General features: G+C 41.0%; 2 protein-coding genes across 4 annotated transcripts; one reads left to right on the plus strand and one right to left on the minus strand.

Annotated features, from left to right (window-relative positions):
* Positions 1 to 656: 656 nt before the first annotated feature.
* Positions 657 to 15,354, minus strand: LOC135936537 (protein boule-like). Of its 3 annotated transcripts, none has more exons than XM_065479385.1 (5): positions 15,202 to 15,354; positions 11,319 to 11,657; positions 10,176 to 10,589; positions 8,159 to 8,347; positions 657 to 5,896 (listed from the first exon to the last, which is right to left on the minus strand). In XM_065479385.1, exons 1-5 carry the CDS (start codon positions 15,202 to 15,204, stop codon positions 5,357 to 5,359), a joined length of 1,485 nt encoding a protein of 494 aa, XP_065335457.1. In that variant the 5' UTR covers positions 15,205 to 15,354; the 3' UTR covers positions 657 to 5,356. The 3 variants fall into 3 exon arrangements, with proteins under 3 accessions (XP_065335457.1, XP_065335456.1, XP_065335455.1); XM_065479384.1 differs by having other exon boundaries at positions 8,159 to 8,350; XM_065479383.1 differs by having other exon boundaries at positions 8,159 to 8,497.
* A 430-nt stretch (positions 15,355 to 15,784) lies between these two features.
* On the plus strand, positions 15,785 to 16,958 carry LOC135936539 (Parkinson disease protein 7 homolog). The gene is made up of 4 exons (XM_065479386.1): positions 15,785 to 15,991; positions 16,246 to 16,407; positions 16,459 to 16,654; positions 16,714 to 16,958. The coding sequence occupies exons 1-4, from the start codon at positions 15,824 to 15,826 to the stop codon at positions 16,833 to 16,835; spliced, it is 648 nt and encodes a 215-aa protein (XP_065335458.1). The 5' UTR covers positions 15,785 to 15,823; the 3' UTR covers positions 16,836 to 16,958.
* Positions 16,959 to 17,828: the final 870 nt, after the last annotated feature.

Here is a 17,828-nt window from a genome sequence, read left to right on the forward strand (position 1 = left end):
AAAGTGGTTATTTTAGTGACTCGAAATGCTCAAATTGCTCAGCGGGCTGGGAGGAAACTCGCTACTTGCTGGTTTGCACCTTTCCAGCATGCGTGATTTTGCTTCACGGGACGAATGTCTAGCGTTTCAAACAGTCCTCGGTGCGGAGGCAAGTGGCCCTTCGGTGGGCTGGGTCCCTGTGCGGCCTGGTGCGCCCATGTTGTCCGTTCGCGGTGTTATTGGGACCCGGGTTTCAGCATTCGTGCTAGTGCAGTGCGCCCCCTTCCCGGTCCGAGAGGACAGGGATAAAAAGAGCAAAAAAAGAGCATTGAACTATAGTTTCAAAGCCGTCCCCTATGGGCTTGCGCCCCCAATTACCGCCCTAACTTTAAAGTAAAAAAACAACGCTCTGCACAGCAGTATATTTTACTCTATGAACTTGTAAGAAAAATAGAAACAGTCTAAATAGGACGAATGAGCATCTTTGGGGGAAGGAAAGAATTTAAGAAAGAGGGTATTATGTGCTACCTGATGAACTCATTGTTTTAAAAAAATCTTTAGCAATAGAAAATTGAGTTTGAATAATTTTAAATTGATTTTTTTTAATTGCTAAACAAATGATCATTGCTCTTTTTGTGAAGGTGGAAATGGTTTTTAGCTGGTAAATAAAACTAAAATTGTTGTATTTAAGTGAAAATGTTTATTTGCTTGTATTGTATCCATAATCATTTTATTTAACATATTGTACGTCGGTTCTTAAGTCATCAATATGTGTGTACATCATAATAGTAATTATTTTCAATCGGATCGATTTAAAATAATCGTGCAACGTTTCTCAGTTGTACGCGCCTGTCCAACAACAAACAACAGTACGTGGCGAAAAGTTTTTGTTTCTATTTCCTTGAATGCGTTTGCGTCTCCGCGAGTTCGTTCAATTAGCTTCTCAACCTCACGATATTCAGTTACGCACATTTGCTTCGTCTTAATTAATCAGCAATCAATAATTCATGTATTCCGCGTTGCAAACATCAAAATCAGCGCTTTGTATATATCCACGGGCCTTATTCTTTGTGTCTGAAATATATTTGCTTTTTTTAAATCGTCAGTAGACATCTCTCTTGTCGTTCTCTTTTCAACTTTGCAATTAAAATTGGCACATCAGTAAATGATATCAGAGGCACTGAACTGTTTTAATACACATTTCATGTCTACCTAGCTGCGTAGGCGATTTTGTTTCGCAATAATTGTTTTTTGTTCACAGAATCTCGTCAGCGACGGGTGCCGGGGCCGTGTATATTCGCGCCCAGCACGCCTTACTCCCCCGTTTCCTCTTTTTCATTATGAACACAAAATTGTATTTTTACGCTTACAACATCTCTGTATCTCGATATCTAGAGTGGATAGTTTTACTTTGCTTTAGCTAAACTGCTCCGCTACCGGTTTTCTAAGTTTCCGCACTCGCGCGCGTGACGACAGTGGCCTAAAATCTACTCTATGCATCATCAATTAATTGTTCTAGCTTTTCCTTTTAGTTAATATCCGAGCTGGGAACGCGACTTCTTTGCCCCAATGCGACACGCGTCAATCACAATGATCATTATTACACTCTGCTGGAATGGGTTGTTCAACTCGCAGATGACTCGTTCACAATTAATTCGTTAATTTTAAGCTGTGTCCATCGGCAAAGCCGTTCGGTTCCCAGCATGTTTATTCCTCTTAAAGTCTGCAGCCAATTTCGAGTCGAAAAGAGGCGCCCTCGGACACCGTTGCAATAACGTTTCCGACGCTCTCACAACATTAATAATCAACAATTTCGCGAGAAAATATAATAACCAATTTGACCACGGTGTCCTCGGGCTGCCGCTTCGACCGCCTACAACTCTTTTAAATTTATGTTTTAATCCTAGAATAGTAATAGTTTTTGTTTTATACGTGTATATAGTTAAGTGAAGTGTGTGTGTGTGTTTGTGTTGTGTGTTATTTTAAATATAGTTTATGTGTGTGTGAGTGTATATATAGGCTTAAAATGAATCTTTGTGAACTTGCTTGCTTTTCCGCGGCCGCGACGCCGACGGCCGAGGGAACAGCGCCGCGCTCGAGCTAATTCTCGCTTTCTTATTACGCAATTAATTTACTCAGTTAAATATATATTAGGCCAATGCTTATTACAGAACTGGTAATAGAACAGCAGTTTTTCCTTGGTTCGTGTCTCTTTACAGTAGTTAGTTCAGCAGCAGTTTCTTTAGGGGGACAAAGTACAGCAGTACGGACACAACCACTTTCATGTTTGTAAAATGTACGTCTCTATATTGAGCTCACTGAAAATACAGCTTCATCATAGCTTCTCGTGTTGAACCGATTTGTTATTATTTTATCATCATATTTCACTGCAAGAAGTTAAAATCGTCTGATATGAATGTGATTAATATTATTGCAGTAGTGCTGGAGAAAAATTGACAAAAAGACCAAGCCAAGGGTACAATTAATATAATACCGACGAGTGTTTGTGTATTGCCATTTTTTGTGTTTGTTTTTCTAACGCACGCGCACCGAGAAGGATTAACCGAAAACGCATAGACTATACCAGAGTTTCAATCTTCCAGCACATTCGTGGACTTTGTGCCTTTTTACAGGGACAAAACGGTATGTTTTTCGACGCCAAAGGAAATCGATAGCAAAAAAACAGAGAGACGAAAAACGTAAACAGCGCTTCAAGTCTTTGCATTTTGAGAGAATCATACCCTTGAATACAGTTTTTGCTTTTAATTGATTCGTTCTTTCCATTCAGCAGTATGTAAATATTTTTTTCGAGTTTAGTCATCATTTCGTGTCCGTTTACGGTTGCAGTCTTTTGACATTGCTTGTTGTTAAATATTCGCTATTTTTAAGCTGAATTCCAACGAATTCAATATGTCATATCCCGTTTGATAGCATTGAGTGTGATTTTATGTGATTTTCGCTTTCATATTACTTTAAATCCTGCAGTAGCTACGTTTAGAGTGTCTGTCTGTGTATATCTCTTAAATAATAATTATGCTTTTTATACTATAATATACTTCTTTCACTTATCATCTTAACAGGTCATCTACAACTACATAACCTTTGTATAATATATATCCTTAGCGGCTAAGTGATATAATATATTTTCCTTACTCGTAGACATGCTTAACTTACATCGTGTTTTATCATTTTTACATCCGCCTTTTCACACACACGTTCGCCAGGCAAATCGCCAATCTGCACTGACAAAGGTCTACATCAAATTTTCCTGTAGGGTTCGAGGTGAGTGCTCACAATTTAGCTTTTTTTATACCACATTTGATCACAATGCTCGCCTCGTTGGATTGGTACACACATGCTCATAATCGTTTACACAGCGATCTTTACTTTTGCTACGGGGGCGCAGATTTCGGTCGTGCCCTATAATGTATTACTTTAGATGGCGTTACACAAATGATGATGAACTTATCAACTAAATGATACAGGAGAAATGAAAGTGTGCGGCTCTTGTTGAGACAATGCCACATCAATTGCTTTTCTTACTCTCTCTTCACGTTGCGATGTGTAATTTTTTTACTTTTAAAACTGTCTTTACTCAAAAGGTTCTGCCATGAGCAATAAGTGAAGTGTATTATTTTTTAGTTTTCTTCAGTAAGGCACACGTTAAAATATTTTTCCATTTTCCTCAACATTTTTACCATCAGCTCTTATTCATATATGAAAATTACATTATATACGATAAAATCACAACCTTCATTAATTAAACAAGAATCAAACAAGTCTCGATGGAAACGCATTCAGCTGATGACAAATACGTAAATTGTGTGAGTTCAACTTTTAATCAAGAGGAAGTTTTCTTTTGAATTTGTTCGTAGCCTTTTCAGACTGAATAACTGCACTGAGGGAGTGGGGGGCGACCTTTTTGTGTTTTGTTTTTCTGAACCCGAAGATTGTAAAAAAAAGAGGCAGCAGTATAAAAAAGCTGGAGACTAGGGATTGACATTTCTCAACTGAAATCGCGTGCATGCACGGCACGGGCGCGCACACACACAACAAATATACTATATTGGACAGACAGGTTCAGTTGGTTTCAACGAGCGATTACGAGATGAGTGACCAATGAGTATGAGGCGCCTTTCAATAAATTACAATAATTACAACATTAAATAAAGAGCAACAACTAGATTATGTGTAGATAAATGTATGTTGTTTTAAACAATAAACCTGAGTCAATAGTCGCATCCTAGGGTGTGAATATAAACATCGTTTTTAGAATTTTACCCATTCTCATTTCAATGCCACAGCGTTTCACATAAATAAGACCAAACATATGCAATAACAAAAAAGACTAATCACAAGGCAATTTGGAATTTCATCCCTCCGTTTGGTTTAGAACCACATCCATTTAGACTAAATCAAAATATCCCACTTTGTTTACATGCGACACAAGACGTATCAACTAATATCCCATTTTATAATTTTCTTTTTTTAAAAAAGAGGTAACATTTACATAATCTAACCAATTCACAAGAGCAATTATCATAGTAGTAGTAATAATAATAATAATGGATTTGCGAGTTACAACAAGAGTGTGGGCCAGTTCTCAGGTGAAATCAGGATTGTGTCTGAGGAGAGTATAGTGTGCATCAATCGGTCGCGCGGAGGGCTGGAGCACACGATTGAAGAGATGTTGTTACCAACAAATGGTCCCTATTTCGGTCTGAACACATCATTACATAAAAAAAGCTCAGAGGTGGGTGGCAAGCGACAAAACTGCCTGTCAGAACTGCTCTTGTTTAGTGCCCTCTCTGCCGGTCGGCCGACTGCCGCATCATCGTTTGAGTTTTGTCTTTTTCTATCACAACTGGCCCAACAAAGGTAAAATAAGAATAATTTACGACATAATCAAACGTTCGCACAACCATGATTCAGCAAATTCATCGAATGGAGTCATGAAATCGGTGAATGCATTGATTTAACATACACAGTATGGCAGGGGGGTCAGTTCTTCTAACACATTTGGCTAACACACAACTTGTTGCTTTAAAATCATTACAATGAGACAACAAATAAGTACAAATCATTGATGAATTCATAGCATGTATATATAGTAATAACCGATGATAAACCGCGCGCGCACGTTATGCGACAATTTCCTTCGCATCCACTGAACAGTTAAGTACATTCTCAAATAGCTGTAATGGAAACAAGACTGCCAACAGTAGTAATAGTAGTGTGTAGTGGGGTCTTGGGGTCGAGTTAACAATCAACGAGATCAACTTAAGTACTTAAACTTGTCATCAGACTGAGCAGCCAGCCATATTCTCTTAGTTACTCCATCTAATCTTTATCTCTGCGTGTGTGTGTGTGTCCCGGGCTAGTGGGATATCTCGAGCGACTGCATCATCGCAGCCACCTGAGCAGGCTTGTCCTCGGCAGCGTCTTTGGCCTTGGACTCGGCCTCTATCGGGGCCGGCTCGGCGCCCGGCGTGTACAGCTCAGACTTGTGTTGGTGGCGCGGCACGCCGTTCATCCGCGACGGCACATCGCGGCTGTTGTTGTTTATGGTGTTCCTGGCCGCAGAGTCACCCGCCGGACCCACTCGGCCCCTGCCCCGGTAGCCACCGCCACCTCCGCCCCTGCGAGCCACCTTGCTGTTGCCGCGGTAGCCGTTACCGTTGCTGCGCTCGTAGGTGTGATGCTTCTTGACACTACCGCAGGTCGACGACGGGGTCGTCGCCCTCGACGGGTAGTTGGGTGGCGGCGTTGCAGGGCTCCACGGCGGCATCACCGTGCACAGCGGCGAATAGGTGGCACCTGATTGTAGCTCGGCGCCGAGGGGCAGCATGATGGGCGCCTGCGAGGCCATGGTGTCGATCATCGGCAAGTATTGAGGCATGTCTCCATCGCAGGAGAGCTGAAACGACAAAATTGCCTCAAGTTAATTCCATCGTTTGCACAATCATTCAAATGCAATCTTGCGAAGCCAAAAAATGCAAGCTTGCATGGGGGGGGGTTCTATTTTAATGACTTCTTTATGCATGTCAGTCGTTAAATTGAACAAAAAAGAAAATTTTCAAAAAATGTGTTACTTAAACTGATGGGAAAAGCTCGCAAATTTTCCCAACTTTCAAAAAAATAACATGGACGTGATGTTTTTAATCTTCCATGTTTTTTGCCTCAATTTCATTTTTAAATTCCAAAATGCTTGCAAACAAGGGAACCCTGGGTAAGTTATGTTCTAACTTGCACACAATACTTTGCCTTCAAACGTGTAGACTTTCATGAAATTAGAAGAAAATGACCAATAGTAATTTTCAATCTAGCATCATTTCAGAGTTACGGGGGCGGATTACGGCAACGCAACCTTGAAAGAAAATGGCAACGCTGGGCATAAGGCTTGCATTGTACAGTATTTCAAGGTCAAGCTAAAAAACGGTGCCGTAATCCGCCCCACGCTGTCAAACATCGATTTCGAATTTGATGCAACGTTAGAGCCGATCTGAAGTCACCTCCATGAAAAATCTGAGAATTTTGGTAAGTCAAAAATGGCCCATCAATCAATTTGCCTTGGCAAGGGGAGTAGAGCAAAAATCATCATCATCACGATCGAGAAAAATTGTATATTGATTTTGAAGTTTTTCATAAAAACAAACGTCTTGCTAATAAATTCTAGAAACGCCGCGCTCGTACACTCATTGAACGTCCAGAACATTCTATTCCAATTAACTCTTTCTATACCGACTTAAATAAATTATTCTAATAAAGCGAAAAATTACTTTTATATTTAGTTGATGTAATAATATACTGTAAATCCTGACAATCATTGACCGCTTTACTAGTTGATGTGGTTCCATTTAGAAGACGCAACCACATTATTTGCTGTTCCGTCCTATTTCATTTCATCTCTCGATTTGGCTGTCCTGTGAAAATCATCACTGGACCAAGGCCGACAGTTCAAAAGTAACTTATTCCGTAAGTTTGTCCAACGATTCGGTAACCCCTTAGCTCGCACAACTGCCACCCTCAGACCAACGGCTTGGTGGAATGCATGCATCGCACCCTGAAAGCCACCAAGATGTGCCACCTAGTGAATTCCTTGCTACAACCGATTTTGGCGACGTAGCGCCTCAGAGCTGCTGCGTCAGCTTCGACAGAACTTCTCCGCTCTCTGCCGCCGTTTTAACTGACACCTACTCTCACAGCATTTAATGCAAGAAAATTGCATGTTAGACTGGAAAGTACCCAGGGTTCCCTTGTAGATCGTTTTTTTCTGGTTCCTTTGAGTTATTTATTAACCCTAACACATTAAATTTAAACCAGATATTTCCACTAGCTTTTATGATCCAAGTTCAAATTTTAATTTTTAACATTCCGGTACAAGATAACACATTATGTTCTTTCACTAGCACTTAGGGTCAAATTTTGGATGGACGGAACAGAATTGCTTTACGTTTCCATTCTTCCCATACATCAAATAAATTGACGAAAATTCTTGATTTTGAAAAATATTTGTGCCTACTTCAATACTCGAACTAAAAATTAGCTAAAAAAATAGGGGAAAATATTGCCTGAAAAAATTGCAAAAATTATGAACTTCAACATAGTGAGTTTTTGATAAAAAAAAAAATGCGGATTTATGACAATCTCTAATACATAATAATGCTAAAAGGGGTAGCTCTTCTTTAACGCAAAATAAAAATGTAGAATTTAAATAATAAGTCAAACGAGATGCTGATAGGTCATTTGCGTAAAATGTTTTAAGTAGTGCTCACTGGCTGTGGTAGCAAGTGCCACCGTCTTGAGAAAGTTTATGACAATTCCGCTCGACTTTTGGGTTAGATCCAGCGGCAGTGTTTTCTCGAGAAAAGCAGAAATTAAATCTAATTTGCTCGGAAAAATGCGAGCTGTTGTAAACCCTGGCTGAGTAGAAGCTGCACAAAAAAGCAATCATTCTGGTACGTCTGGTACACAAACAGTTAAATTCCTCCGCATAGTGATTGAGGAAAAGAGATAAGGGAATCAATCATTACCATTTATATCAGCAAAAAAAGAGTTAAAATAACCTTTATCTAAATAATGAGCAATGAATTGTTGGGCAGCAGGTCAAATTCCAACAAATCTATTTCTGTTGGCATGCAAATCCGAGATAACAATTGAGATTACGACAGGTACTAACCTGATTCTCTTTGGCGACACACATATGATTGTCTGCAGAGAAGTCTTGCGCTAGGCCGTAATCGTGGTAGGCGAGAGGATCGACTCCGTTGGCCGCGAGCGACACGAGAGCGAAGGGCATGTTGTAGGCCGTTGCCGCCGGGTAGGCGTAGATTGGAGCCATCGACTGCGTCTGCTGGGGCGACTGGGTCTGCTGGAGCGGAGAGGAGAGGTGATGATGGGAGGTGGGTGTTTCGGTGGTGGCAGGAGCCACAGAGTCTAGTGTTACCAGAGGAGGGTGCAAGAGCAGAGCGGAAGTGGAGGAGTTTTCTGTGCACAGGACGGCCTGTGGTGCTTGGGGCTAGAATAGAACCAGCAGTGGCGGGTCAGCAATGCGAGCGAACAAGCAAAGGGCCCGATGCATGCTCAGGCTCGGGGGACGTCGGTTAATGATTGAATTAATAAAAAAAATTTGTGAACAAGTCCAACCCCCAGACCACTCTTAGTAAAAAATTACGTTAGCTTCAAGTAGAAAAAAGAAGGAAGCAGACACCAAAACCAGAGTTCGGAGAGAGAGATAGAGCTAACCCAGGACTAACTAACGGCAGTCAATGCCCGTGTGTGTGCTTGAATTCAAGAGGAAAATTATCCGCTAGAATGATTCAGTTTTGTGTTTGAAAGTGGCAAGACACAGGCGCTATAAATTAACAGTTTACGTTCTCACAGTGGGGGGAGTACAAAATTAGGTCACAACCCTAGAACTTGCATGTACGTAGTATAATGGAAATGGAAATCAAGGAGTTGATTCGGTTGTGCTTGCAAAAGGTGTTTAGACGGCGAGAGTGAGGTTGATAAATTACATTTAAAGAGCGAGAAAGAGAGAGATAGAAGATTTAGATAGACCGAGAATTTGGATTACAACTGGTGGTGGTTGTTAAAACGAATGTTTTGTTTTTGGTTGTGGTGCAATAGTTGGGGGTAAGCAGCACTGCGTGGCATGCAGAGAGCTGGCCGAGTTGAGGGAATTATGTCAGTACATCCTGTCGATCAGGACGTACTGCACGGGTTGTGGAAGGTATGCGACTTGAGTGTCGGCAGCGGAGGCACCAGCATTGGCGGCCGTGGCGAAACCATTACTCGACTGTGGCTGCTGTGACAACTACCACATGAAGTGGATGGAAAACAGACAAAACAGACAAAAATCACAATCAGTTAAAAATCCGAAGAAGAGATGATATTCTTATTAGCATAGGGAGACCCATTTCTACTCTAATGCTACATTAATTATGTTGGTATGTGTGACTTTCTGCCGGTAGTTTCAGTTTCCATGGCTCTCTGCCAATTGAGGGAATTCTTTACCTTTTATTATTAACTTACGAGTCAAATCAGTTCAGGCCCAAAATTTAACTTTTAATCCAGTTTTCATTGAACGATATCACAAGTCTTATATGATAATTCGAAGAAAATAAATGGTTCCGACATTTAACTGGTAGCGATTATATCAACATGTTAGTTTGAAACATAATTAACAATGGTTTTTCACTGGTTACAATAATTAGACTACTTTAAAGGTTTGGTTTTCCTCGCTGTAATACGAGGCTTGGTAGGCTTGCAACACAGACACGGCTTCGTCAACCGAGGCCCTGAGCAAATCTTGGTGCTCCAGCATTTGCAGCAGCTCCAAATCGTCTAGCTCAAGCAACATGCCTGTGATTTTACCCGCCTGAGTGGGATACAGGCGCTGGATCATTGGGAAGAGGCACTCTCCGAGCATCTGCTTCTGCTGGCGTTGAGAGTTGAAATAGCAAAGGTGTACAGCAAAGAAATTCAACAGCACTGATTTGATTCCTACTCCCTCCCTCGCGTAAATTTGATACAAATCACCATGAAACTAGCCGACTCGCAGAAAGTACCCAGTGTAGTGATAATTGAAAAACACACAACTAGCACACGTTAGAGGGCTGATACACAAAAAAGGTTTCGGACGGGGACATTAATAAGTCAGTGTTAAAACCCACGAACCCGCTAGTGTCACTTACCGGCACGTTTTGGTAGTACTGCTGTGGCGCGTAGACCGCCTGGGCGGCGGCGGGGTACATGTAGTTGTAGAATGAGGCCTGCGCCGCTTGCGCCGCGGCCGTGGCCGCCGCACTAGCGTTGGGCGCGGCCGCCTGCTGCGACTGCTGCTGCTGCTGCTGTTGTTGTTGCTGCTGCTGCTGCTGTTGCTGCTGCTGGACGAAGGTGGCCGCCGCCGCGGCGTTGTACGCATCGAGCTGCTGCTGCTGCTGCTGTGCAAGGGCCATCGCGGCCGGGTTGTAGTAGCTTACGCCGTTGCTTTGGAAGGTGAAGGGGTAGCCGGTAGGGGTGAAGTAGACGGAGCCGTTCGGGATGCTCGGCGAGGCTGTGTCAAAAGTGCGGGGGAAGGGTGTTTGGAACGTCATGTTGACATCAAACTGCGGAAAGTGATTCGTTTCAGAAATAATGCAAAATGAGGGGTTCGATTTCAACCAAATTTATTTCATTTCTTGAAGAGCAGCAACTTTAAAAGCAAAGTTAGGGCTACTCCATATTCACTCCATAAATTTGTATTTTTGATTTATTCAATGATGTTCTGACTTGATTGCTTTTCAAGCTCTAAACATGAAGCAGTGGTTTGAAGGGTTCTTTATTTCACACACAGCACGAATTAACAAACTAAAACTTAACTTTACTATCGGTCGCGTTGATGTTACATACACTCTCAAAGATTTAATGAGATTCAGTTAATTTTCTTTTCAGAGATAAGGCATGTCTTATTTTTCCTACGAATAGGATCCAGCTCAAAGTCAATCCTGACTCAGGAACAGCAAACCAATGATTTTGACGGCGATTAAAGGCATACTTCGTGAGCAACATCAAATAAATGAATATAGTGCGTGAATAAAGGTTTTGCTGTGATCAATTACGTGAAAAATATTTTAAACTACTCTTAAAAATTAGAAGATTCAGTGCTAGTATTGAATATTGTTCATCATGTTACGAGAATAGAATAGTCATCATGCAGGTGAAATCGCATCATAATTCCTATGAGCCTGAAGTAAATCCGTTCCAAATCGATGTGCGCAAAATTACGCTTTTGCAAAATATGAACAGAAGATGCACCCAAGAGATTGGAAAATCACTGGAAAAAAACCGACACTTACTTTCTTTATGGCTGGGGCGATGTTCAGCTTCCTCGACTTGAGGTAGACCTCTGTATGCCTGAGCAGGTTGCGCGCCTGCTCCTCGTTCTCGAAGGTGACGAACCCGTAACCCTTGGACACGCCGGCCCTGTCCTGAATGATCTTGATGGAGGTGACTTCACCGTAGCTCGAGAAGAGCTCCTTCATCTCCGCCTCTGTCGTCTCGCCGGACAGGCCGCCCACGAAAACGCGGTTCGGGATCCTGGTGCCATACTTGGGGGCGTTGTTGTTTGAGGCCATGCACGAGGAAGGTGAAGAGGAGGTAGTCGAAGCCTCGACTGTACTGTTTGGCGTCGAAGTCTGTGCAACACAGCAAACAAACCGTAATATATTATTACTTATTCCGCCAAATATTTGTTTTCTCCTGCTTTTTTCTACGCGCCTTCAGGCTCGCTGCCGCCTGGGCACATCATTATTTATTCAAACACCGACGGGGGAAATAATAATTGGGCGGGTGATGGATTATAGGGGGCTTTTGGACGGACCGTGCGTTTGGTAGTGAATTGACAACTTTTCAGTTCCTAGAAGAGACGAAGCGGCATTCATAGAAGGAGGAAATCATGTAGCCTTTCAAATCCATTTAGCACATGTTTTATACTTTCTTACGTAACAGTTTAAAACTAACAGAACTAATATTTTCTGTCATATATTTTACAAAAACCTCTAGAAAGTTATTAGGATGCCAGAGGAAAAAATTAAGTTACCCAATACTGTGCTGCAGTAAAAAAATTAATTTTGAATCTAAATAAATACCAATCTTTGCGCATAGAATATTAAAAGTAAATTAGTTAATAATTGAATATAGAATATAAATTTATTGTAAAAACAAATTTTAATGCAAAGTGCTTCGCAAACAAGTAAAAAACTATTTTTAAAACCATGATTTTTTTCGCACGAATTTGGGAAAAATCTTAGCACACTAATTAATCTGAGCTGACGTGTTCCCTTACCCTCGGGATGGTGAAAGACGGCGGTGACAAAGTTGCCAAGCTTATCCCATAAAATTTAAAAGCATAAGTTTAGGAACATCGTGCAGAATAGGCGCATTTGAGCGGTCAGCAGGTCAGCACGTGGAGTTTTGAACGCTCGACTAAAGTCCACAAACCCTGATTCAGACTTTTTGTCCCCGGCTGCTCACCAACGGCAAGTTAGGCGAGAATGACTGCGCACAAAGGCAAATACAAAGGCTCGAATTCACGCAACAAGTTTCATTATTCCTTCTACTTTTCGTCTGCTGGATGCGCGCTTCTCAAACCTCAAATGTTTTTTCTTCCAAATCCCGCACGTCGGCCGCTCATTATTACGCAATCACGCCGGGCATTAAGGGAGATTTCAATTTTTTTTACCGTCCATTCGGCTGCACACGAAAGCCGCGGTGGTTTTTGCACCGCGCGCAAGCCGCACGGTGCGAGCAGCGTAATAATGTAGAATTGATGCCGCCGCCGTGCCGGAGCGGAGCAGGCGAATCTGCATGCTGTGCCTCGGCCGACTAAATTTAGAACGCGCGCCTCTCGGTCAGTCAAACTGCAACACCGAAGCTAGCAATGCAAAAGGCCAAATGACTGCACTGAAATAATTGCTTTGTGCGGCAAACGTGTATCAATGTTGGTGCTTTCTCCTGATGAAAGTTTCGAGTTCCGAAAGAAAACAGTTCAAATACGAAATCGATGATTTCTCGTTTCGTATCTGGAAAGATCAGTAAATGCATTGCACCAATAACTTTCAAAATTTATTATTATCAGGACTGTAAAATATCTAAAGAAGCAACATTTCTTGCTTTTAAATGAGGAATAACAATTTTAAATTGCCACTATTTTTACGCTGTTCAAGCGTCAGTTTCAATGATGCTCAAAATTAGTTAAATAATGAAACGTTACCTCTTGAATCACGTCAAAATTTTGATAGTTTTAGTTTTAAATTTGATTTAAATGAGAGAGTGAATTTTGTTTTTGGTATGAGCAACAAAATAAGCTACGCGTTAAATTTAAATTGAAATACAATTTTATGAAGATAAACAAGATTTTGAGAAAAAAAATAGTCACCAAATTTATTAAGTGACACTATAATAATACATTTTATGCCCCTTTAAATTAGGTTACTGGCACAAAATTTAATCATTTTAAACGCAGTTAATTGCACGTTAAATCACAAGGCAGTGCTAAAATTTGCTTCACAGGCAGCGGTGGCAATTTTTCACCAGAGAGAGAATCATTTTGCGTGGTCAACGATGTAAAACAATCGTTTCGAGTTCACACCCCAATAGCTGCTGCCCATAATAACAGAGCTTTTAATGGAACAGCATTTCTCACGCGTGATTAATTGAAGCTAATTACGCGGCACGCGGATTTTAATTAATTAAACTCGAGGCGAAAAAGTTTATTTCAGCGGTTGCACAACCGGCTCGTCTGATAATGCGATTAATCACATAGCGCAAACTTTTAACTACCGCTTTTCGCCCCTATACGACAGCAATCATAAACATTGGGACCAAGAGGCATTTTGTCTAAATTTAGCACCAGATCTTCTCGCTCTGGTCGAGGAGAGAGGAAGACCTGTCACGTCATTTTCACCTGCTTGCTGACGGACGGAACGGAGGGAGATAACAGATTTTGATTTACAATGATTTCAAGTTGGATTGCTAAAAGCAAAGCCGACCTACAGAACAATTAAGTAATTTAAATATAGTCTGTATATTTAAAATATTTTGCATCGCTTCAATTTTCTCCCAATAAATGACTTTGATTAATAAAACTCAAAAGGCATCATTTTTAAATTCAATAATTTTAAAATTATCGATCGTTAGAAAAATGCGAGTGGAAGAAATTAGAGTGCAGACCAAGCTTAGCGTAAAAATTTAAATTTACTAATTATCTTGATATGCGTAATCGCAGTTAAATGCAATCTCTCAATTAACGGTTCATAAAATGCATATAAGTTGTTTCATTGAAATTTTTAATTTTTCTTGATTCCTAAAATAGCCCAAAATAACAGCGGCCTGCGAAGTCAACGAAATTGATGAAAATGGAATTTTTGCTTAAAAATGCGAGTCATTGTTTGAATTTGGAATCTGAGAAGATTCGATGCGCAGAGCGATTGGAGGAAAATTCACGAAATTCTTGGGACAATTCTTCTGGGGCCAACTCGCACATTCTCGCGCCAGCTGATACAAAGGCATCGGCGGCAGGAATCTGGTTGCACACACGAACCAACAAGACGTGTATATAACAGTAATAAAAGTGCAATGCCGCATCCGTTTTTACTGCTGGGATGGCTTTTATATCGAGTTGCATCCAGGAAATGGTGCCGTAGGTGAATAATACGGCTTGCTTAGCCCCAGGCTTGTTTTGGCCTAAATACCACTCGTATGCACATAATCCACTCGCATGCACCACAGCTGCTGCAAATGGCACTTTTGACCCCGGCGAAAATTTCGCGTTTGACCCCTGACGCCCCAGCAGACAGCGAATCGGGGCCTCCGGACTCTGTGGAGGCCTCCTGCGGCGCACGGAGCGCTCGGGGGCTGCGAGTGCAGATGATGATGCACTCGCGGTGCTCATTTTGCACTCCATTATCAGGCACGTCGAGGCGCGAGGCATGCACTTGATAATGACGGCACGCGGCCGAAACGACCCTATCGGCCCTGTGTCGTGGCGCCGCGGGCCCGAATCCGCACGGTCATTGCGGATTTGCGCGTTTCGCGTCGGCCGAGAGTGCAGCTGAGGCAGGCGACCAGGCTGCAGGAGCCACCGTGTGTGCAAAGGGGGACAAAGGCACCATTTCATTTCGACGCTCAAATTTGCCTTCTATGACATAAACTGGGCCATTATTCGACTGGATTACGTACCATTTTTGTTCAGGCGCGTCTGAAGAGGTGCAAACGCCTGGTTCCCGGATAATTTCACTGAGATTTAGGTGTAAAATTATCGACAGATGCTTCTCCAACTTCTGCCCCTGCCACTAATCTAAAACAACATGGCGCGCAACCAAATCAGACACCGTTCGTTCTTGGTCAGGTGCAACGATCTGATTTCCGATTTGCCGCGCTGTGTGACGTTTTTATGTCTCGCAGTTGGTTTAAATGAGAGGATTGAATTATTTTGTTATTTTTTAAAGCTTTTAGAGCTATTTTTTAAATACCGGGCTTGCAAATTCAGCGAAATTTGACCAACTTAGGTATTTTTTAAAATTTCCCGCCTCTAAGAATTTTTAGCCAAATTTGACTTTTACGCCTGAAATAAATCTAATCTCTGACCTAATCTCTGATAATTTTGAAAATATAGTTTTTATTATGAAGCTAATCACTTTTGGCAGTCATTTCCGGGGATGAACCCTATTTTCCACCTGCAAAGGTGTTCTCCAGTGACGTCAGCATGTTCAAAGAAAGATGTCGCCGCCGTATGCTGCTCGTTTGTTTGTTATATTATACCTACGCCCCCTTTTGTCCGTCAATCGACCTGCTTGTGCTTATGATCGCTTATCTATTGAGATCTGGGCTCGCTGTTAAAAGTATTTTGCCTTCGATCCAGACTCTAAAACTCTGCCAAACTATGTCTAAGTCAGCGATCGTGTTACTCGCCGAGGGTGCTGAAGAGATGGAAGTTATTACACCGGTTGACACCCTTCGCCGGGCAGGCGTGAGTAAATTTTTAATATGTATAGCGGTATACAATCATACACATTATGTATGTATCATACACACTAGATACACATTAATATTACAAACTCAAAGATAAAATATTTGCATGATATTTGGTTCAATTAGTTATGTAGTTTCCAATAAAATGAGGCATGAGCAAAATATTAAAATAAAATTACTAAATTAAAAGACACTTAATTTAAATCAAAAGAGCATAATATAATATGTATGATAACGAATTTTTTTTCCCAGGTTAAAGTGACGCTTGCTGGTCTTGCTGGCAGTGAGCCTGTAAAATGCAGCCGTGACGTTCTAGTAGTTCCTGATGAGGCCCTTGAAAGTGCTGCTGGTAAAGGCCCATTTGATGTTGTAATTCTTCCTGGTGGATTGAAAGGCGCTCAAAATTTGCTTGAGGTGAAATTTTAATGCTAATTAAATTATTTAAAAATTAATATGTCATGTTAGTCAGCCGCTGTTGGTGAGTTAATCCAAAAGCAGGAAGCAGAAGGAAGAATTGTCGCTGCCATCTGCGCTGCTCCTAACGCATTGAAACAGCATGGTGTTGGAAAAGGCAAGAAAATCACCTCATACCCCACATCTCAGGAAAAATTGGAAAAAGGAGGCGAATACACTTATTTGCAAGACAGAGTTGTCGTTGATGGTAAATTTATTGAATTGAAATAAAACAGACTTGCTTCTTACACTGAGATTGTATTTCAGGCAACATCATCACTAGTCGAGGACCAGGAACCGCTCTGGAATTTTCTCTGGCTATTGTGGAGGCGCTTGTGGGAAAGGATAAGGCGCAAGAAGTGGCCAATGGCATGCTTTTTAAGCAATAAGTACTGTATCTTTTCAATTTCTGGCATTCTTAAATTAGCCAAAGTGATACTCAACTGATAGAATTGATTATTTATCAGCTTAAAAATTTGTACAAAAGAAAATAAAAGCTGCTATGAACCATATATTTTGACAACAAAATTTTCACTTTTGTCCAGAGAAAAACTTGGCGGGTTTTATTATTCAAAAGAATATACCAGAGTTAAAATTGAATTTTTTTCTACCTTAATGTCCAATAATTAATTGATATTTGTAGTTTGCCTCTGAGTAATCTCACCTGCATTTACACAGCCAACAAGCCAATTTCGCATATTATTAGCCGCAGTAAAATCATTTTTTTTTTAATCTAATTATGGCATGACAATAAAGAGGCCTCATTAACATTCCAACATTCATCTCATAGTGCAATTTGCGCCTCGCAAACGGACCATATTGAGGAACCTTAATCACTCATTGTAGCAGCTGAATCTATTTGGACATTTACTCTAAAATTAGGACACGTAAATATCAGGTGATATCCCGCCACACTAGGGCGGGGTTGCTCGTCCGCGACCAGCTATAAGAACAGTCTGTTCATAGTCGTTGCTTTGTCAGTGTCACTCAGTGCAGCAGCCCTTAGTCTCAATTGACCAATTCAACCCTTGTAAGCCTGTTTGAATCGGTAGGAATATTTAAGAATGATCACTTGTTTCCACTTAATTTATAAAAAATGTCGTATTCAATTTCGGAGTTAAGCAATTGATTTGTTAGTTAATTAACTAAATTGTTCGTTACATATATTTTTTGTTTTAAAGAATTGAAAAATTTAAGATATTGTTCTGTTTGATTTTTTCATAAAAACTTTGTAGTCTTCTCATATCTTAAGATATGATGGTCATGTTGACTTCAAAATGTACAAATGGAAAAATAATTTAGCATTTCGGTTTCCACGTCTAGTTGGTGACAAATAGTTTGTTTGATTGCCGCATCGACAGATGGTGTGCATGATAATTAGG

This window comes from Cloeon dipterum, chromosome 2 (genome assembly GCF_949628265.1).
Source record: "Cloeon dipterum chromosome 2, ieCloDipt1.1, whole genome shotgun sequence".
Taxonomy (NCBI): Eukaryota; Metazoa; Arthropoda; class Insecta; order Ephemeroptera; family Baetidae; genus Cloeon; species Cloeon dipterum.